Raw genomic sequence first — 23963 nt, forward strand, 5'->3', positions numbered from 1 at the left:
TTAGCCATGACGAACTAGGTGCATCCATGAATAGTGTAAAAAAAAAATATATATATTTCAACAAGATTCTGTGAAACCGATTGTGCCAAACCCCGTTAGAAAGACTAATTGAGCGGTATTGGGCTTCTGTTTCTAGTCATTGACAAATATGTGGTTTTGCTTTCACTTTGTCCATCATTCTCAGTACAGCATCTCATCTTAACTGTAACACACGCTTCTGTTTCCTTGTTAGCCCTACCTTGAAAAAGACAAGTAATTATTTTCTTCAAGATAGCAAAAGCACTTTTATACCTTGAACTACGCTGACAAACCCATGTTAGATACCTACGCGTGTTTGAAAGTTAGGCAGCTCCATTTGCACGTGTTAGAAATGGGACTAACACACTAATGCTACTGACTAAAGGTGCCAGTTGTTGGGTAAGAGTAGCTGAGCCCCAAACAAGAGAGAACTAATTTGTCTGAAAAGACAACAGCTAGTTTGGCCAGCTGTTATCTCTTTCTAGTGGGTGGGAAGGAAGGCTTTACTTGCACAGAGTACTGACCAAAGATCTTGAGTTTCCTCAAGTGAGGAGTCAAGTCAGTCATAACCATGAGTTATGGCTTTTACATATATGAACCAAGGATGCAGCCAGCACATTCTCAGCTTAGTTTAGGTTCCACATTGCAAAAAGTTGTTTCAGATAGCTCTGGTATGAATTACAGTAAATTTCCAAGTATTTGGTTCAGAGGCCATTTAAGGAAAACAAACAATGAACCCGCAAAGCAACTCAAAGTTTTAGCTAGGAATTGATTTGACACCCTGATTTGAACTTGGTCTTCTGCTATGGTCTTCTATCCTTTGGTCAGGGTAACACGCATATTATACGTGTGCTTAAGTTTAAAACATTCTTACCTACATTTTCTTCCCAGTGACTTCTTACCATGACTCTCGGTCCATAGACCAGTGACCATTAATTTACGTTGCTGCTCCTGAAGTATAATATTGTGTAGAGATTGTACAAGATTACTGAAGCACAGAAAAGGAAAAAAACCACACTATTCCTTTGCCTGGGCTATAAACATATCATTGGCATATATCTGTAGAGACTGCAGACAGCAGTTGTTGACAGCAAGAGGAAGGGCTCCACAGGGATACGGGGCAGTGATTGGCAGTATTATAGATTTTAATTCCACTAATAGTGGAACGGCTCGTAATTCATAAAAGAGAGAGCTTACAGTGAGTGATGAAGGTCATCCCTATCTCCTTTATATAACAGAAGGAAATTCTATTATAATGCTGTCCATCTGCACTCTTCACTTTCTATTTATAGCCCACTGTATTTTAAGAACCTAATTGAAATTTTAGTTTTCATGTTTAGTGAAGGAGGTTCTTTCCCGTAGCAAATAATAGGTAAGTAGTGGATGCATTTTGATGTTTTTAACAAAAAAAAAACAAAAAAAATCCTGTCTCTTCAAAAGCTCTTTTGTAGCACTCTCTCTTCCCCGGTTTCTCTTTGGTTTTTTTTTAAGCTGCTACATATAAGATTGTAGTGTTGCAACAAGCTAAAGAAAATATAAAGAGAAAAAGATAAGTACTAGTACGTGGCTCTTCAGCAGAGAAAAATCTTTTGTTATTTAAAACTGACAAGGACTCCGAGGGAGGAAAGAAATAATATGCACCCAAGAAACTGTGTCAGGCAAGGAAAATGAAGGGAGAAAAAGACACAGAAGGATGAAACAGCAAAGCATCTTAAAGTACAAAACAGAAGGGATGAGGTAAGTAGAGTTCATGCCTAAATCCAGAATGCTCACCAAACTCAATATGGGCATTTCTGGTTAATTTCTGTCAAAGATTACTTTGTGAATAAATATAAGTAAAAATGTAAAGCAAAGTAGAACATTCCAAGCTTCTACAGTCACCACCCCATATCTCACTGCTCATTTTTGAGCTTATTTTTCATATCTGAGAAAAATTCAGGTGATAATGGGGATTAGGGTGACCTCCCTTCCAAACGCTGCAAGTGAGATTCAAAAAGCATCTCATCCACAGAACCCCAGCTTTCCTCTTGGCTTGCTGCAGATCTCATCTGTTTACTCTTATAGACAACTTTTAAACCTTTTTCTGCAATTTAATGAGCTAGCCATTTTAGAATACGTCCTTTCTGAAAGTCAAAGGAAAATTATTTTCTTAGGTTTTACGAATTGGCTGCACTTCCCACTCAGATAAAATATGAGATAAACCACACCATGTCTTCTTTCAGCTGTTGATGTATTTGAACAGAGGAGCAAGGGGAGCAGAAATGAGATGACCTATATCTTATCTGGACTTTGCTACTGCCGCCTTATGCAAACTTTGTCACCTACTCAGATTTCCCCATGTGTCTTGACTTCCACATCTGTAAAATGGGGAGAAAGCATTTCTACCAGCTCTCTTTTTTTGTACATAAACAACTCTGGGTGAAAGATTTTAAGTACTGATTTGGTAAATAGCACATGTGATGATGCCAAGGCATGGTTTCGGGAACAGTAACACACTGAGAAATGGGAACGACAGAAAAGGCCAACATGTTTTGGGGAGAGGTGAGAGGAAGAGCATTGAGCTGTAGGGATGGATGCTGCACGCCTTGCCCTTTCTCCCCCCCCCCCCCCCCCCCGCTTTATTTGATAGCACAGACAGATCATAGAAGTCACAAGAACACCCGCTGACAGTAATTTAAGTCTTGCATTATTTGCTTCAAACAGATCTCACAAAGTAGACCACAACTGTTGCTTTTTGTAAAAATATAATAGTCTCCTGTACAGTTAGTTCTGCTGCACTCTAAGGATCTTTAATTTTTATGGATATTTGAAAGACTGGTTGGATATAGCACCAGCACATGTAATTAACTTTGTATTATTACATGTGTTCAGGGAAAATATTTGGAGAATGGGAGGAGCAGGAAGCTATTTTGTATACCAGCACATTGAATTTCAGAACCTCACTTATAAACAGCTTATCTATATCATAAGTGTCATGTTTGTAACCCATCTGCTGGCTACGTGCGTCTATTTTTCTGTAGTCTGAATTAGCACTTGGAACATTGTTAAAACAGAGCTTTCCTTGCAGGGAAGGCTCATTCTCCAGGGGTTAGCTGAACACCTCTCCACTACAGTTTCTGAGACTGCCAATCATGTTTTCTTCTTCTGTTTTGAACTTCCTTGTGATAGTAAATATGAAGGCTTGGCTTTTACTGGCACATAGTTAGCTGAAGTTTGCTGGAATTATTAATTATAACAATTCAAATGACAATCATCAATTCTTCGCTAGTTTTTTATTGGTATTGTGGAATATGCATTACTGTTTCTCTTCTCAGCAACAGTCCTTTCTGAATCTAAAGTTACTCTTGGACTGGAACCATCACACGCCCAAGTTTCCTAGGCTTATTTATGACTAAACCCCTTCAAACCTGTTAATTTTTTTCCTGAGGAAAAAAAAACCTTATGCAGAGGTTCTTGGAGAAGAGTTCCAGCAGAAACTCTATGCTAGAATTTCTTGTTCTCTCTGAAAAGGATCTTCCAACTTCTTTTGTACTAGGGGGGGACAAATAAACTTTAGCCACTTTACACCCTTTATACAAATGAATGGCAAAACGTCAGACAAGACAAAGGGGACAGAGATGTTGTATTGGGTTTGCGTGGCAAGGTTTTGGTGGCGAGGGGGCTACAGGGGTGGCTTCTGTGAGAAGCTGCTAGAAGCTTCCCCCATGTCCAAAGCCAGCTGGCTCCAGGACGGACCCACCACTGGCCGAGGCTGACCCCATCAGCGATGGGAGTAGTGCCTCTGGGAGAACAGATTTCGGAAGGGAACAGAAACTGCAGCCAGACACAGGAGTGAGAAGATGTAAGAGAACCAGCCCCGCAGACCCCCAGGTCAGTGCAGAAGGAGGGGGAGGAGATGCTCCAGGTGCCGGAGCAGAGATTCCCCTGCAGCCCGTGAGGAAGACCACGGGGAGGCAGGCTGTCCCCCTGCAGCCCAGGGAGCTCCACAGGGGAGCAGATCTCCACCTGCAGCCCGGGGAGGACCCCACGCTGGAGCAGGGGGATGCCCGAAGGAGGCTGGGACCCCGTGGGAAGCCCGCGCTGGAGCAACATTCCTGGCAGGACCTGCGGATCTGTGGAGAGAGGAGCCCAGGCTGGAGCAGGTTTTCTGGCAGGACTTGTGACCCCGCAGGGGACCCACGCTGGAGCAGTCTGTGCCTGAAGGACTGCAGCCCGGGGAAGGGACCCACGCTGGAGCAGTTCGGGAAGAACCGCAGCCCATAGGAAGGACCCACGCTGCGGCAGAGAAAGAGTGTGATGAGTCTTGCCCCTGAAGAGGTTGAAGCGGCAGAGGCAACGTGTGATGAACTGACTGTATCCCCCATTCCCTGTCCCTCTGCACCACTGCGGGGGAGAAGAGAGAGAATTTGGGAGTGAAGTTGTGCCTGAGAAGAAGGGAGGGGTGGGGGGAAGGTGTTTTAAGATTTGGTTTTATTTCTCATTATCCTACTCTGGTTGATTGGCAATAAATTAAGTTAATTTTCCCGAAGTCGAGTCTGTTTTGCCCATGATGGTAATTGGTTGAGTGATCTCTCCCTGTCCTTATCTTGACCCATAAGCCCTTTATTATCATTTCTCTCCCCTGTCCATCTGAGGAGTAGGAGTGATAGAGCGGCTTTGGTGGGCACCTGGCATCCAGCCAGGGTCAACCCACCACAGATGTGATGGCAGCCTGGACAACCTGCATTTGTAACTTAATTCCTACCAGATTATTGCTCAGTCTCTACATAGGGTTTGGAGTTTACCGCTTTCCCAACTGCTTGAGATCCCCATCAAATCCGGGTTGTTCCTCACGCAGAATGCAACCATCCATGAGCTTTCATCCCACGTCTGGATGAATTGTCCCCTTCCTTCAACCTTCACCTCTTTGCTTAAGCAGACTTGTTTTAGACAGAGTGAGGGACATGCCCTTTGCCACCTACAATCCCTGGGAGCAAAGCTGATACCGCATCACGCATTCCACATGCTGCTCTCTCCCCTGCCTCTGTGGGACTTCAGCATTAAAGGAGATGCCAGTTAAAACAGAGGTACAGTCAGGAGAGAGTTAAAACCTTTGCCTCTGCTTAGCTTCTGCCAGTGTTTGCTCTTGTCTGTCTGCCTATGTTCATAAGAGCAACTGAAGCCCAATTAAAAAAAGTGGAGATTGCAGTATTTGCCTCTCTAGATGCAATATATCAAATGCTTTGTAGTGACTTTAGACTTAGGCAAAGTCAACATATTTTTCATTAACTCATTTAAATAGCTTAGAAATATGCATCACGCTTGAGATCCTTCTGGGGGGAAAGCCTCTTTTGAAATCAACCCTATCTTGACTTTTTTCAAACCATGGTACGCCTATGACTTCTAAAGGTACAAGCATTAGTAGCAACTTGTTTTATTTTTACGCATGTTGGACTGGGCAGCTATTCACTTAGAATACTAATTAGTTGTGGGGGAGGCAGATGATTTATGAATAAAGCTATGAACACATTGCATGTTGTTATAGTTCCTTCAGCTAGACTCTAACTTAATAGGATTCCTGCCCACCCAAGGCCTGACTTCAGAAATATATTAAAGAGTGAGCATTACAACAGCATGTCTCATAGTCCTTGTTTTCCTTAGGGTTGGTCAGAGATACCAAAATGGTCTTGACCATCAAAGGCAGAGTCATTTTTGCATCAGCACAAATGGAAATTTTAGAATGACTCATTACAACTTATTATTATTCCTTAATAGAAAGCAACAAGAGAAACTGGATCATATGCAAAGGCAGCTCATTAAAAGCACACAGGTGTGTATGCCAGGAGAACTGTATCAATTTCTATCAGTTGAGTACAAGGCTCAGGTTCAGTGAAATGAAAGCATGAGAAGGAAATCAGTTAGGAAAACAGTTGTTTTTATCAGGTTTGTCTAGAAACCAAAACAGATGAGGAGTATGGCAAAAAAAAACAAACCCAAAGACAAAATAATCGCTGGTTTTGAATTACTGGAAGATGGTTCAAAAAAAGATAATACTCTATACTTTTAATAAAATACCCCTGGCTGCCTACAGAAGACCATAACTAAGGAAAATAAACCATTTCATCAGCAGAACTCTGCAGGACTTTCAGTACCAGCTTTTCAGTAACACCCATAAAACTTAAAGCTGTGAGGTACACAAAAAATCCTCCCTTGCCCCACACAGTCTTGGGGAGCTGAAAATATCATGGCTGTAATTTGTTTGCTGTCTTTTCCTCCTCTGTTTGGCCAGATGTATCATATGAACAAAGCTCCTGACCAGAACAGAACTGTGAAGATGATGGCTCCTAACCTCATGATTTTATGTAAAGCATATTATCAAGAATGCAGGAACAGTCACCCTCTATTACTGAGGATATTTCTCCCTATTAATCATCAGTCAGAAGTAGATACAATATATTGTGCCCTAAGCAGTACATCAGCAAACTGTATTAACCAAACAAAACAATACAGAAGCACGTAAGCAGTGCGCAGGTCCAAATTCTTAGAATTACTGTTCTCAAAAGTTATTTATTTGAAGTCAAGTCAAACCAAAAGAAGGAAAAAAAACCCAAACCAAAACAAAACCAGAATGGATACACTTTCCAAGTCCTGAAAGGACTTGGGGACACCACCAAGGTACTGGATTACCTCATTCCCTGGGGCACAGTTCAGTATTTGAATCATTGCTTTTAGGCACTATTTGCCTACAGTAGCGCACAAGGTAAAATTTAACAGCTTTCACCCTGGGCAACAGGAAAATTACATTAAGCTGACCATGCAAATTACTGTGTCAATTTTAGCCTACTCCTTACTAGTGCTTGTTGAAATCTCAAAAGTCACCTTATATTTTGAAAACACTGAAAAATTTTGCAACCACAAGAAGAGCAGAAATGTTGTCAATTAGATGACTGATATACTGTTATGGCTTTGTAAGGAAATAACTCATATAGTCATTTCCTGCTAACTTCTCCTCAAGTCACCAAAAAAATTCTACGTGAAGATGATTGTTTCACATTGCATAACTGTAGTTCAGTAATAGGACTGCAAAACACAAATTATGTATTTCAAAATTCATAATTAGGGTCCTGTATCAATTTATTGAAAATTATCATAGTGACGTATTACTAGAATTAGCTGTTATGTTTGAAGAAGATATAGAAGTTGATGTTATAGGGTGTTTCCCGTAAGTTTGCCCATGATTCTATTATCTGCTTTTCCTACAGTAAAACGGAATAATGCAGAGTAAGATGCGGCATCACTAAACACACTAGTTATATGCATTACCTCAATAAACCAAGGCTAGCTCAAACAATGCTGTTCCTGCCTCTGAAATCAGTAACCGACATGCAAAATAGCTGCCTTTGAGAAGGCTAAGACTGCAACGCAGACCACTCATTACCCAGCCTGTGCAAGCTGGGTAGTGACTTTTTATAGCAAAGATGCAAGTTATAAAGCAAGATGTTTCAGCATCCTCAGCAAAATCATTACATTATTTTTAGCAGCTGGGTCCCATCTCTTTCTGCTGAAATGGAAACCACAGAAAATATTAATTAAATGCAGGTGCATGCGGTAATTCAAAAGTGCATTTCAGAGATTCAGCTCCTGAGAATAGAAAGTACAGTTAGTTACTTACTGTTAAAAGTTTAAGTTAAACCAGTTGAAACAGGATACTGAGAATGCTGTGTCTCCACTATGGCTGGAAAGGCCAAACTTACCAATGCAACATGCCACGTACCCAAATTTCCGTAGGGCAGGAAGCCAGGAGACTTGCCAAGGAAACGGAGAGCCCTTGGAAGGACTCAAGGAGGAGAAACGGCAGCGGTCCCCCAAGGCTAGGGCAGCAAAGTCCAGCAACGAGCGGGGCACGTCAGCTCCAGCATCTCCCCTCGTCCACCTCCTCCGACAGCCGGGGCTCCGGCTCGCACAGGGACCTGGCTCCCAGCACGCAAGGCAGATCTCAACCGCTTGCAAGCCACGATTTAGCTTCTTTGGGTTTTGTTCTGGGTGACTTTATTTTTTGCTTGCACCAAGGGAAAAGTTTTGAACAGTCTATGAACTTTGAAAATTACTGACATTGAAATGCCAGGCTTGAGTGACTCCAAAAGGTCTGACTTTCAGAATATGATGAATTCCTACTGCACACTGGGATCTATTAAAATGTTTTACACTGCAAATAATGTGCAAGTGCTAGTTGTTTGTAAAATTTTCATCCAGGCTCTATAGATTAACTCAACATTTTCTTATTTCTCTGAATTGAAGTCAGCCCTTTAATGTAATTAAAACATTCCCTGCCAAAACTATCCTCTAACCTCTAAGTCTCAAACTTGGAAGCCTCCCCAAAAACGAAAGCCTGAATTCTCAGGACACCAGGATCCAAGCCAGCCAGGTGGGCTATGAAAACTAATGAACTATGGGAGGCATCCCTTCTTCCTACAGCTATCGCTCTGGATAGTCCATGCCTGCGCTGCCTTTCTGTTTGCTCTACTTTCCTCTTGCTCCCTTCTTTTGTTTCCTCCTTTATTAAAAAGCCCAGCAATCCCTTAAGGATTTCAGAGAATGAAATGATTAACCCTAATATGCTTCCTGCTCAAGGAGTTTGTATGTTATGCTCATTTATTGCAGCTCACAACCGGCTTCCCCTGATGAGACTATGAACTGTTGAAGGTCACTGCGCTTACTCTAGGTTTGTGCAGGGCCTTGCATACTTGCCCCACAAATTTAAGCCTTTTGGTATTGTTGTTGTAAATCCCAACCCGACTATCAGTAATTTAAATCTTCATTGTCAAAATAAAACTGAGCAAATGGCAGATTCCTGAGTTGTTGGGAAAGTTTTGACTGTGATACCTTCATAGCTTACAGAGAGTTTTCATTAGACTGGGGCCAAGAATTTTTAAGAATTCTGCCAAAAGTAATTCCGGTTCTTACAGAATTGGTTCAATGCTCTGTGGGCTTCAAATGCCATTTGTGTCACAGCTTTAGCTTCAGAGCCTACCTGGCCACAAGCTGATAGTGGTTGTTTTAGTGGAACACAAGGGATCAAGGGCTTAAATGGAAACAGTTCTCTTGTGATGCTAGAAGTACTAAAATACCTCATTTTTGCAAAATCAGCAAAGTTAACAAGCTTTCTGGCTACTTTGACAAAGCCTTCTATTCCAATACGAGTAAAATTATTTTCCTAATAACTGGGGTATCGGAATTAAAAGATTTTCACAAGCTTCCTTTGGAACAAGAATAATAATAGTCTTCAATAATCTGAAGCCTGCTATTATTATGGTCAGTGCGCATGAACAAATTAATTTGGATTTGCTGAAGAGAGTAACAGTCACGCATGTTAATTATTTAGCTTATAGAGAAAGTGGCACAAAACTCTAAAGAGATCTGGTCCATAACAATTATTTACCCAAATCAATTGCCTAAGTTGTATTTCAGTATTTTGAGCTACAAATGTTAAGCACAAAGTTGCAAAAATTTGTTTTAGCAACATTTTTTTTTTTTCCTTCTCCATGAAGTACTCACAACATTTACGCTATTTTTGTTTGAGCTTTCCATACATGGAAAAAAAAAAAAAAGGAAGAAAATACAGAGAAGAGCCAAATAATATATTTTCCTTGGATTTGGCTATTTCTGGTAAGAGATCAGATAAGAGAGGGTGATCTCACATACCTGATGCCCACCATTTTTTTCATAAATTCAGTTACACATTTAATTAAGCCAACTGTTAGTAATAATGTATGGCTGAATGAATGTAGAATCTGTAAGTTAATTTTTTTCTCAACAGTTCCTTTCAATGTTAACAGCTTTGCGTGCCCATTTATTTTCAGCAGTTTGCCATGGATTGTTTAATAACAGGTGGACGCGATTCCCATGATATCCAAGGAAAGTTCATTATCAAGAAATGCAAGTTACAGCCAACCACCCATAAAAATCCATATACTTCCAGCCAACCTGTTAACAAAAACTACATCAAAAACACTACTAGTAGCGAAACTCTGCTATTTGATCTCATGCATAATTAAAAGTGGTCCAGGGGAATACTCAAAGCACAAAATGAGTGTGGGAACTCAAAAAAGAAGCTGACAAGCAGTAAAAATGCAGTAATCTTGTATACACGCACTAGCAGATATGCATATATAGTAGAACAAATCCACTCTTAAAGCTCTGTCATCAAATTAAAGGGGAGTTACAGTAACATCAAGCAGATCTAACAAACTCATCCTCTGTTGGATTCTAAAATAAAACACTTTTCAAACACAATTTAAGATAGCATTTAAAAATGCCCATTGAAGAATTCATAATTTTGCAATCAAACAAGACAGTATTAAATCAGGTATTTTGAAAGACTTTAGCAGGCACAAATAATTTTAGATTCCCTTAGTAGTCTCAGCTCTCTACACTGCAGAAGGCTGCTCTACTGGGTTAACTACTACCGTGCCTTCTAAGACTTGAAAATCTTTTAGCACATAAACCCCACCTCCCTAAGCCAACGAATGCATCCCCAACATTAACAATGCCTCAACCCACGTCCTTTGGGAAGAGAAATAAGAATTCTCCCACGTCTCATTGTTATGTCCTATTACCAACTAAAGAAAAGGTGCTGAAGGTTAATATATCTGCACATGATTCTTACATCTGCTTCCTCATTCCACTGATTTGTTTCCACAGGGCACGGAGCCATGATTAAGCTAAAAGGCTTCCAACAGATCATTCTAAGGTGTTGCAACAGCTCTGTTAACTGCAAGGCACTCCAGAGCGAACACCTCTTCTCATGGGAATACCTGACAAGCAGTAGTAGTTGATTCTCCTTAAATTTTTGAGAGAGACGTGGCACCTACTGACACCCCAGAAGCACCCATTTGGAAGCAAAAAATTTTATGAAACCCATTACCGTGCTTAATTACACAGGGCTTCAATTCTCTTTGCAAAAGCTGCATTGAGTTTAGGAACCCAACACAGCTTTTTGATGGCAGCTGACGGGTGAAAAGAGTTACAGCTGTGCCCATAAACACAAGCGAGCTTCTGGTGCTAATCCACCAGAACTGGGAAAGCCGCTTTGAGTTCTGGGTGAATGGGTTTGCCCTGAAACCATGTTTCAATCTCAGGATAATTTTATCAGAAGCCTCCCGACCTCTCCCATCAGAAGCAGGCTGTCTGCTTCCTACTCAGCGGTGCCCCATCAGTCACGGCCTCCGCTCCTCTCCGCTCCTCTGGAAGGCTTGGAGGACCTGTTTAGTCCCATCACGTGGAACAGTACACCTCCCCAACCAACACGGGCACCGAGGAAACAGGCCAGGTCTTTGCCACACAGTAGACGGCCTCATCAAAAATTTAGGGGGATGCTCTGGACACCAACAATCCCAGCTATTTCAGCTCTGGTTTATTCTTGTTCTCGGTCATGCCTATGAGCCTGGCTCCATAGGCAGGACCTAACCATGGGCAGCATCATCCCTCTCAGGCTTTGGGAGGAATATAGAGTCACTGAGTGTGCAGGGATGGGTTTTGGAAAGGACAGGAAAAACAGTGAGGTACTCAGCGACTTCTTCGCCTTGGTCTTTACTGGTAAGATTTGCCTTCAGGAGTCACGGGTCACCAAGACCAGCGGGAAAGTCTGGAGCAAGAAAAACGTACCCTTGGTGGAGGAGGATCAATATCTAAATAAATTGGAAAAAACACAGGTCGATCAAACCTGATGGGATGCACCCAGGAGTGCTGAGGGAGCTGGCTGATGTCGTCTCGAGGCCAACCTCAATTATCTTTGAAAGGTCATGATGACTGAGAGAAGCTCCTGAGAACTGGAAGAAAGAAGATGTCCCTCCTATCTTTGAGAAGGGCAAGGATCCAGGAAACTCCAGATCAGTCAGTCTCACCTCCATCCCTGGGAAGCTGATGGTATCCTCGTGGATACCACTTCCAAATGTATTAAGGACAAGAAGGTGACTGGGAATAGTCAGCATTGATTTATGAAGAGGAAATCATGCCTGATGAGTCTGATAGCCTTCTAAAATAAGATGACTAGGTTGGTGAATGGAAGGAGAGGAGCGGATATTGTTTACTTGACTTTAGTAAGGCTTTTGATGCTCTCATAACATCCTCAGACAAGCCAACAAGTGCAGCCTCAATAAATGGCCAGTGAGGTGGATTGAAAACTTGCTGAACGGCTGGGCTCACAGGGCTGTGATCCGCCGTACAATGTCCAGCTGGAGCCTAGTCACTCAGTGGTGCACGCCTAGGTAAATACCGGGTACTGGGCCAGTACTGTTTAACATCTGGACAATAAGGCAGAGTGCACCCTCAGCACGTTTGCAGATGATGCAAAATTTGGAGGAAGGGTTGCTACACCAGGTAGTTGTGTTGCCATTCAGCGGGACCTCAGCAGGCTGGAAAAATGGGCCGACAAGAATGTCATCAAGTTCAGAGGGAAATGCCAAGTCCTATAGCCATTAAGGGACAACTCCAGGCACCAGTACAGGCTGGGGACCGGCCAGTGGGAAAGCAGCTTTGCAGAAAAGGATCTGGAGTTCCTGGTGGACACCAAGTTGAACATGAGCCAGCAATGTGCCCTTGCAGCAAAGAAGGGCTGTGTTAGGAAGAACATTGCCAGCAAAGTCAAGGGAGGTGATCCTCCCCCTCCATTTCATGCTGTTGAGATCACATCTGGGATGCTGGGTCCAGCGCTGAGAGTACATGAGAGACATGGAGCAAATCCAGCACAGTGCTGCGACGATGATTAAGGGACAAGAGCATCTGTTATACGAGGAGAGGCTGATAAAGCCAAGATGTTCAGCCTGGAAATGAAAAGGCTGAGGAGAACCTTATCAATGTGTATGGTGTTGGGGGAAGCCAGACACTTCTCAGTCATGCCTAGGAAAGGGACTAGGGGGAGTGGGAAATTGCATTTGAACATAATGAAAAGAATTTTTTTTTTTACTGTGAGGGTGATTGAACACTGGAATTGGTTGCCCAGAGAGCTTGTAGAGTCTCCCAACCCTGAAAACACTCTAAATCCAGCTGGGCTCAGTCCTGAGAAACCAGCTCTATTTGATCCTGCTCTGAGCAGGGGGATTAGACAAGATGATCTCCAGAGGTCCCTTCCAACCTCATCCTTTCTATGATACTGAGAAATTATTTAAACAGAGCAATTAAACTACCTTTTACAGAAAGAAACAGTAAAAACTGGTGATTGTATTTTCTAGGTTATTGCTGGGGTGTGGATTCAATCTCCTGTTAATTAATTCATAAGTTTGACAGCTGCTGACAATTTCTATATAACTGTATGTTTTATTTTAAGTTAAAAATGCCAAGATTCTTCAATAAGCAGTTTTTAAATATACGTAGCATAAACAGAAATAAGTAACATGCGATTTAAAAATAGGTTTGGCATCTTTACATCAATCCTCCTCCTTCCTTGTACGTGATCACAACTAAAGATGTCTGCCTAGAAAAGATTACATCACCTTTGTAGACAAAGTGACTGTTCAAAAAGGGAAGCTTCCAGCATAAATTATTTGTAGTACGAATGTCTTGAATCACTTCAAGCCTACCGAGAAGTATCTTCAGGAAACTGTTGTGTTCACAGCAAGTGAATAGGTGGTGTCTGAAGCTCAGGGCTTTTTTTATGGCTGTATACAGCACCATTTTTCTGACAAAGCAGTCTCAGAACAAACCAGCTTTTGCTCTTCATCGACAGGATAGCTCTTCCACTTGCCACTCTGCCAGTATTTCAGACTGTGTGTTTCAAAGCCATGTGCAAGTAGATTACAATCCTACTCTTGCACATTAATATCCAAATGAGGTGACCGGACCTGTACCCCTGTGGCTGATCTCTAGCATTACTTATTTCAACAGCAAGAAAAAATATGATGTCCAGTGGAGGTCCACCAGGACGGAGGGCCTTCTCCTTGCAAAGCTGACCTACAAAACTGGTTTGGGGCTGGCAAACTGGCTCCAAATCATACCAACAGTATCACTAGCTATGAGATACCAGGTCACTACCGTACTAACCTTACCTTAAATATTGTGATCAGATATTCAGAGAGGCACCACGCCTCATCCAAGTCTCTGCCTGCCCTCCTATATGTTTCCTGAAGGGCAGGAAGGATGGGCAGTTAGGCCAGCGGTCCGGCTGCTTTCAAAGGACATTTGGGGCTGAATGCACTTAAGCTAACTTCAGTGCCCGAACTTTCTGAACTGGGAACAGAAGGTCCCTGGGGTCTCCTCTAAAGAAGGGAGCAGAGACAGGACTTCCAGGGGCAATTCAGAAAAACCAGCAAGATCATTCTTTGATAGTGGCTATTAATATTGACTATACAGGGAGACTAAACCAAATAATGCTTCTAGTCTACACACTTCGGATAGGAGCATAAGCCTGGAAAAGCTGGATGTGGGCCTTGGAACTATACATGTTATATTTAGTTGATAACAGCAGGATGCTGCAAGGAGCATATAAGACAAATATTACTAAAACAAAGTAACTGTATTAGTACTTGCGCATTATCTTAGCACACAATTTGTTCCAAGCAAAAAAACCAACAGTGTTACATTGAAGAGGCCTTGGCATCCTGCACCACATTATTTGCAGTCTGTGAAACAGTGAGGATCACTCGAAAACTTGCTCTTTTGCCATTTTTCTAGAAACAGATGAACAATCAGGATACTGCTTTTCACACAGCATCCGTCTTGAGCACTCTGGTAATATCCGCTCAAATACAGAAGAATGAAAACAATCGCATTTCTCACCTCTCAAATGGACCAGATAATATAGAATTCAGATCAGTCTGTGTTTTTCATTAAACTGGACATGTTTACAAGTCAGATGAAAGCAATACTTGCTCAAATGACCTCCTTTCCTCTGTTTGGAAGATTTATTGAAGGCAATATAGAACAGCAACAATAGTCAATCATAGGTGGCAGACTGCCCTTTTATTAGGCATACTGAAGCCAATTAATCTAAGCGAGCTTTCTCCCTTTACCTCCTGGAGGCATGTACGGTTAGAATGCATTTAAAAATTCTGCAGCAATAAATAAAGGTGCTGAAACTATTCATTTGAACTTTGAGAAATTATTTACAGGCATTTGAAATGCTAAGTATTAACATTCTACATCCTCTGCTGGGCAATATAATTTGACTAGATCCAAGACTTAAAAAACAAAGTTCTAAAACAAGGCTTTGTGGTACTGCCATCCTCAGGGGTAGCAGGAAGAGAAAGGCCTGCCTGCGAGAGGAGGTAAAAGCAGTAGGAACACTGAAACCTGCCTTAATACCGAGTAAAGAAAGCTGAGTTAATGAGAAGTCTTCAAATACGGTTGCAAGGGAAGGTGGGCTACCGAACCAGTCACACATTTACAGCACAGAAGTAATCAATTATTGGAATTTACTTCTAGATGTCAGATTATCTGTGATTTATAGGAGATACCAAAGGCCATTTGAGGTAAAAAGCAAGTCTGTAATAATCTTATTAATTATGAAACATCAAAACCCGAGATGTCTTAATTCATGTTCTCATTTTTGCAGTCCACGTGCTTCTAATTAGAACTGCTGTAATATATTCTCTTGGGAGGCATATAAGAAAAGTGAGTAACTTTTTAGTAGCAGCTTCCTCTTTCAGGGCACACACTTAAATAATCCTTTATTCTTGGATTACCCCAAACATTGTCCTTGGATTACCTTCATCGCAAATGCAGTTATAATCTTACCAGTTTCACAGCTGGGCCCGGTGAAGCCTTGTGGGCAGGCACACACATTGGAAGCAATACAGGCTCCTCCGTTCCTACACCCGTCTTTGCAAAATGCTGCAAAATACAAAATCACAATATATGGGTAACAGAACTACGCGCAACAGCCACGCAGGTGGCCACGGGCTGCCGGCAGGCTGACACGGACCGCGGTCCCTGCGGCACAGAGCGCAGAAACTGCCTTCTCCTAAGGACAGAGGGCACGAAAAGATGGTTTATAGCCCCCCTGCCTCACTGGCCAGCTGGGCTGACAAGCTACAGAAGGAGATTAGAGTAAATCATCTGAAGACAACAGGTCACATATGTGCTCCTTCACATGCACTGGGAAGCAGCGAACGGCAGCATCCTCCCTAGGAACAGACTCTTCCTAGGGCAGTGCTGGTCTCTGCTGCCCAAAAAAAGGCCTGGGCATAATAGGCACAACTGAACGCTCAACTGTCTGGCTGCCTTATTCCTCGATTAAGCAATTAGGTTGAAACAATAAAGATAGTAATTTTGTCTCAAGGGATTCTGAAGGACTTAAAAACTTTTAGCATTTGCAGTGTGAAGTCGGTCCCGGGATTTGTTCTTTGGCACACTGCAACCTCAGAAGCCGTGCGTACATATTTTGGTGCAGCGTTCTCCGGATCCAGTTGTGAATATGCGTATGCTTTAAGGAGTCCCTTCTGGGGACACAGAAATGTGACCAGCTCCGGTAGAAAACACGGCAGCTGTTAATTGCTCTGATTGCATCCGCAATATGGAACCAGAAATGCTCTGGTCACAAGAAACTCTAAGCGAAACTAGGCAGATGGAGGTTATCACCAACATAAGGACTTGCTCCGGGGCATCCAAGCCAGGGCTGCAGGGAAGTACATTTCTCAGATGGCGATACCCGGGCTCGGTACCTTCTCCTGCATACCATCTTTTTGGTATTGAAATGGGAGGGAGGGAGAGAGGGAGGGATGCACTTTTCCTTCGCAGTGGGGCCAGGTGCCCTCTGAAATGTCAGATCTCTTATTCAGGCAACAGAAGAGCCGAACGTGGTGCTCTAGGCTTATGCACCTTTTCTTTGACCCAAAGAAATCTCAATTACTTCTTTGTAAGCTGACACACCTCCAGCAGAAGGATTGGGGAATACTCCCAAGCACAGCACAGGAGTGAGCTGTGCAGACAGAGCTCTCTCCCAAGAGGACAGGCTCTGGCTTTGAACCTCCTCGGGCTAAGACCTTTTTCCCATTCCCCAGAGGAGGGAGCCCAGCATAAAAGGGTGTATTTGCTGACATGTCTCCTCTACCCATGTGCTTGACTGAAAGCGGACTTAACTGCCGTGTTTTACAAAATGCTTGTTTATGTGTGAAATATTTAGAAAAATCATACTGTGACTCAGGTGAAGGGACAGCTAGTGCTAAGATCTTAATCAGGCTTCGCAATTAAAGAAATTCTGGGTTGCTTAGCCTTGCTAATACACAGCAGCAGAAGGTATCTATGGGATATTACCAATGGTAAATGAAGCCCCTTGGATCCTGACACCTAACAGATCAAGAGGACTGAGGCACAATTCCAAGGAACATTGGGTATGCTATGGGTGCAGCTGGACCACTTCTCACATCTGAGCCAGTTCCCCTACAGCTACACTACTTTTATTTTCAAGCATCCTCTAAATCCTACACTCGGAGCCTGAAGACTTGCGAGGATTTGGGCCCAAGTACCAAGTATCATCTCTGATGTGAAATGCAATGGAAATAAAAGCAGCGGTGTATCTCTGGGAAAGCGTCTTTCTCAGACTAAAAGTGTAACTTCTAATGTTTATCCGTGAACAGGAATCTTAGAAAACAAGGCACCACTTCATGTGTAGCAAAGGTTTTGTGCATGCATGTCTACCGCTTTTCTCATTTACAAGAAAAAGACAGCATACCAAACAACCTTCAGTTCATCCAAGCAAAACAGCAAGTGATTGACCACGGACAATGTAGATCTGACAAGTTTTCACAGCTGTAACTTTGTTGGTAACTGTGGACTTTCTTGAATGGCATACCATGTGTAGAAACTGTTCACTTGACACAGAAACGAAACATAACTACTTCAAATTTTAGAGCATACTACCTACGCACACATCATCCTCAAATTCCTGTGAACCCTGCCAAATGCAAAGGCGGTGTATACCTGCCTATGAAGACCTTCTTGTCGGTGACCTAAATGCCTAGCCTAGCATTTCGTCTGTCTCCTTCAAGGCACGTGACCAGATTTTCATCAACTATGACAAATCATCTCATCCCGTTCAAAGACTGCCGACCCCCGGGGTTTTCAGCAGCTTACCTTTGCAGATGGTACCATTTCCCGTGTAACCCGGCTTGCAGACACAGTTGTGCCCACCCACGGTGTTGAAACAGAGCGCGTTTTCATCACAGTTGTGCTGGTTTGTTATACATTCGTCGTGCTCTGAAAAGGGAAACAAGAATGGGATGGTCCTCAATTTTTAAAGCACAACAAAATAAAATCTTAGTCTAGGTTTCCACATTAAAAAGAGATAAACACACAGTAGTAGTTACTGACAATAGGGCTATGTGAACGCGTAACCGAGGGGTAGCCAGGGTGTATATTTTTAGCACATACCAGTACGTGTGAACTGTGCTGCAACATAATTCCACTTTCATTAACAGGGAGCCACCATCCTTACATTTTCTATGTGGGCTACAGTGTTCTCGTAAACATTTGCCAAAAACCTGGCTAGCATACTGAAAATCCATATGCTAGATCTACTGTATAATTTATTCATGCAGGTTTATCTTATGTGGGATTCCTAGGGTTTCCTTCAGAAAGCTGACTAATAGTGCGAGACACAGGATCCAAACTGCAAAAGATACAGTTAGCAGAAGGCAGGACTTCAAAACGTAGCCCGCGTTTTCCCTCCCTTCAGTGCGTACGCAGCACTTTATTTACATGAAATAAATTACCCAAAAACAAAGGTCTGCCTGCTGTAAAAGGGACTTTTGGCATGGCATGTCCTTGCACTGGAGTGTGACGGATGAGAGTCCTCATTCTGGTGACTAGACTTAGACATACTGGGAAACACTCCTTTTGGGAATAAATGAAAAGTCTGGACAATATGATTTTCTGTTAACTTGCAATGCACTGTTTAATCTTGAAACAAACAAAAAAATTATTGTGTAGGTGTTTAGGTTACTGAACATTTTAATGGTTTAGTTTGTTATTTTTAAGAAATGGAAAATGCAATTTCAAAATAAGGTGCTCTAAGGTGTCATTTCAAAATGCTACATGAAATGCTCTACCATTTTCAAAATGCAGTATCTTAGTCTGTAGGCATCAAAATGAAATGTTTCCATCTTCTGGAAATACTCCTTGCATTTTCTTTAAATCAATAATATTCATCTATCCACAAATCATTTCAGACCCCTGAAACTTTAATTTCAGGAAAACTGACTGTTTGGGGAACATAAAGGCACCTAGTTTCAATCAGCACACATGGACTAACCTGCATGTGAGTTTTTCATAGCCATCATTCTGCCCAGGTTTTAGCAAATTTTATTAGTGCAGCTTATGCCAGTTCTGGCTATCTGACACAAGTCTTAGATCTGGAATTGGGTGCTCTTTCTTCCCCAGTTTTGGGTACATCGCATCGCTCTGAATCTTCCCCTTTATATATAAAGATCTGAAGTCTGCACGTACCCCACAGAGCTGTCAGGAAAATTAGTTTCTTAACATTTGCAAATCACTATGGAAATGTTCCACGTGCTATTTCAATACTGGCCATAAACTGTAGGGGTATAAAACTGGCAGAATGGCACATCTCTAATCCATCAGTAGACGTAAATTGTCCTCTTGTAATGGCAAGCACTTCTTTAAAAGGGGGGAAAAATTCACCAGAATGTACCTAATCAATTTTAAACACTACAATTTGGAGGGGGGGGGGAATTTGTTGTTGTTGTTGAGCATTTATTTGTTTGGGGTTTAATAACACTAACCTAACATCCCTCTTCTAAATAAGGTCTTATGTATCTCTCATATGACCAACGATGCTCTCCTCAACCCTCAGCACCGAGGCACCAGCACCTACCGAGCTGAGTCCCTCGCTGAGTCCCTCGCTGGGTGCAGCAGAGCACGGGCTGCCGGCCTCTGCCCTGAAGCATGAGATTTAATTACTTTGCTCTCAGCATGAATAACTAAAATCGTTATTGTTCACCAAATGATCCAGCCCCAATAAAATCCAGTTACAAAATTTGACTCTGACCTCCTAACATAGTGAAATCTCTCATGCTGGCTGAAACAGTATTTATGGTAAATCAGTCCATAAAATAAAAGAAAAATAAAGTAATGACTATGCAAATTATGTAAAAAGTGTTATCTGTACTGTAATAATATTCTGGCTTTCTTAGTTTGTGTTAATATTATGATATTATTCAAATATGGTATGCTATTGAACTATTAAATGCATATTCTTTTCTCATTTTCAAAGGTTCTGTATAACATACAACAGGAAAATAACTATGGAAATCTGCGAAACATTATGCACTCAGCAGGCCAAAATATCTCGCAAAGCCATTATCCTGGTATCTCAGGAGGTAGGTCTATACAACACCACATCACACTGGTAAACTCAGCTCAAATCACTGAATTTGACAAATTAAGTATCATCCTCAACGAGGAAGCGTAGCCATCCACCCCATGCCTTTGGAATGCAAAAGCATCCCTGGCACGTATGGCAGCTCTTTACTAGGGGTAAGAGTATATTAGAGGAAAGCAGGTGATCACGGACCGTCACGCTAAGACGAATAGCTCTACATGCGTGGCCGGAGAAGCTCTGAAAGCCCATCAAGGCACCCACAGGCAGGGCAAGTGCTCTGGTCCCAATGCCAGGCAAACTTGCTATTGGTATTCCAGTACGACAAGGCATTAACCTTATTTATAACGCCTTGCAGTACCAGGGCCCTGAAGGCCATTTGCACAGATGTACGTCCTTCATAGAAAAAGACAGCTGTCACACTTGAGTGTGCCTTCCTGACATTTACTCTCTGGGCTGAGAAAAACTACTGAGTCTTTTAAGACAGATTTTTCTTAAAGTGTACAGTATCAGTAAAATTAACTTTCCATCAGCTAAGTAATGGGGCTTGGATTCAAAGACAGTATGCCTGGTTTCCTACTCTACATAAGAAATGTTGGTGTTTCTTATCCTCCTGTAAGAAAGTTCACGGAGGATGCTTGCTAACATTTCAGGAAGAGGGTCTGGCACATAATCCAAACTATATCAAAACAGCCAGCACTTCTGTGGTTATCTGCTCAAATTTCAGGTGTATTTTTATTTAAATCAAATATTAGCGACTCATGAAAAATTCATGAGTATGATAAATGGTTCTCGGATTAAAGTTTACATGTCATTTTTTAAGAGGAAAATGTTTCAGAGTAAGAGGAAATTTTGTGATTCAATTAAAAGAGCAGAGATTTTTAAAATAACAGGAATGGAAAAAATGAGCAAAAAAAGACTCAGGATGTTTTACAATTCATCTAGATTTGTTGCTCTGTATCATCTGAGCTAAGGTTCAGTAACACGCTTAAACGTAGTACTTCTTCAGATTCCTTCTTACAGCGGCACTTAACAGAGCAGCCAGCCTACACTTCAGGACTGGATCTTTTATGGACTGATTACAAATGCTTAAACTAAAACCCCCAAAATCCTGTACATAAAGCATCTTACTACATTCACTCTTCCAGCACATGGTACACTATCCACATCAATTTAAAGAGACCATCGGAAACAGCTTCTTCCAGAATTGCCTATTAATAACAAGGTAGAGTGTCCAGCCTTAATAAAGATAGAAATATTCATTTCTAATAAAAAGAGGGGTGCTCTGTTGACAAATCTTCATTAATTCATGCTTATCACTTTGGTTTCTTTTTCTAATCAAACACTTGGAAAGTCACCTTAAATTAAGGAGGACGTTACAGAGACTGAGTTCAGCAATCTTAAATAGCAAACCAGGAACTGTAGAAGCAGACAGGAGTGTGCATTACAAAGAAGCAAAAAAGCAATTTATAATAGAATCATTTATAGAGAACCATTAATATGGTTTTTAAGTTCAAAGACCAGTACAGAAACATTATTCGCGTTATTTAGAAGTGTCAGTACTGCCCAAATATATTGATGCTGGAAGAAACAACACTGAGGCTATTTATTTCAAGCATCTTTAGAAAACATGTGACACATTTAACGGAAGTTCTATACTTATTTCACTTCACACCATAATGAAGACGGGGACAGGCCAGGTACAATAATATTACAAAGGCAGAGAAATAAAAATTACTTTTGCAGGGAGTTTTTAATGATTAACAAAGCTGAATTTGCATAAACATCTTCTAGAAAGACCAAATGCAGTGGTTTCAATTATTAGTTCTAAACCTTTATTATCTAATATATCTAAATTCCATTTTGCACTGTTTGGGACTCTGTGCTCAGCAGCGTTCAAATTCATAAAGTCTCTGTTCTGGGAATCAACTGAAGTTTTAAATACAGTATTTATATTGACTAAACTATCCTTGGAATGATGTCTTTTAGATAGAAAAAAAAATTTTAACTCCAAAATTTGCTATTGCTCCATGGCAATAACAATAGTAATAGTAAGTATGTATGAATGTTCCATTAAATAGTTCTTATGACACAGATGACTTAGAGATGCAAAAAAATTATGTGACGTTGCAATTAATTCACTTATGCACGTTTGGGTGTGCAGCAAATAGATTATACACATATATATACGCATATGTACGTACATATATATGCACATACACTAAGAGTGATGTACTTTATTTTACCTTGGTTCATTTTGACATACTACTCCAGAATATTCCATAGGGTTTGCTTGCCAAAAATGTTGTAACTTCAGAAGGATATCTAGGGTGAAGTACTGCATCCCAGGGAGAGAGACTGCTGGCGTAAACTGATCAGGATCCACTAGATCCTCTGATGTACGTCAATGCAATGACAGCTGGGGATCTGTCTTACCAAGTTCATTATCTGTGCAGAGATTCTTGCTGAACTTAGTAAAATTTAACATGCTGTCCACAAGGTATGTCACCTGCCACCTCCTCCTCATTATCCTAGCACTAGGCAACATCAGCCCTTATCCTTCCTACTGTGTAGTTGGTGATTAAAAAAAAAAAAACAAAAGTCCACATAGCATTTCCTACTTGCATACTGCAAGCCTTCCCAATATTTGCCTTGCACATCCAAATTCTGCAAATGTCTAAGAAAAAAAATAAACAACCAACAGAATTCAATCCAACGGTAAAAAGGAATGATGACTGAGTTGCATCACTCACTTATGGGTAAAGGATATTACGCTGGCAGCTTTCCTGAACCATCCATTACCAACACTGGGAAATAAGAGCTGAGATCACACTTAAGGCACAGAAATGCAAAAAAGTTCCCCAAAATATAAATAAAATGTGCCCCTCCAATTGTAATCTTGTAACACAATGCAACAGATACTCATTTCCGAGTGAGGAACTTGCAGACCAGGATTAAATTAAAATAATTTAAATAAAGAGAGTATATTAGGTATTTGCTCCTTTCGATGCCTCTGCATTCTTGAAGTGAAATTACTTTCAGCCTCCTGTCTCCTTCCCATTGATTTGGTATAGATCTATAGAACCACAGTGACCAGCTGGCCATCTGAAGTGGCAGTGACAACAGATGAGAGTTACTTGAATCATCAATAGCTGACACATTTAAATGCCCACTTACAGTTTATCTTAATTACAAGCCTTTTTCCCCCTCATATCGTTCATGTACAAGACAAAAATTAGTAGTAATTATATGGGTAGTTTGGAAGACTTATTCCATTAAGATCATTTGGGAAATGACAGATGGTTAATTTCTTTAAGACTTCATATTAACTAGTTTAAACTCCAATTGACAGGGTTACTTAAAGTCTCAGTATATGCACACTATTTTCAAAGACCAAATGCTGTAAATTTATTGAATTATGCTATTTGCTGGAGCGCGTCCAGAGAAGGGCAACCGAGCTGGTGAGGGGCCTGGAGCACAAGTCCGATGAGGAGCAGCTGAGGGAGCTGGGGCTGTTTGGGCTGGAGAAGAGGAGGCTGAGGGGAGACCTGATCGCCCTCTACAACTACCTGGAAGGAGGGTGTAGTGAGGTGGGTGCTGGTCTCTTCTGTCAGGTGGGTGGAAATAGGACGAGATG

At 41.6% G+C, this 23963-nt stretch overlaps 1 protein-coding gene across 1 annotated transcript in view; it reads right to left on the bottom strand.

The window, feature by feature from the left end:
• The window catches only part of NELL2 (neural EGFL like 2), a 154204-nt gene that overhangs the window by 25026 nt on the left and 105215 nt on the right, over window positions 1–23963 (bottom strand). The window contains exons 14-15 of the mRNA XM_049814276.1: window positions 18064–18186; window positions 15727–15822 (exon numbers count right to left, since the gene is read on the bottom strand). Coding sequence (XP_049670233.1) covers window positions 15727–15822; window positions 18064–18186 — 219 coding nt within the window. The remainder of the gene's footprint in view (window positions 1–15726; window positions 15823–18063; window positions 18187–23963) is intronic.

This window comes from Accipiter gentilis, chromosome 11 (genome assembly GCF_929443795.1).
Source record: "Accipiter gentilis chromosome 11, bAccGen1.1, whole genome shotgun sequence".
Classification (NCBI taxonomy): Eukaryota; Metazoa; Chordata; class Aves; order Accipitriformes; family Accipitridae; genus Astur; species Astur gentilis.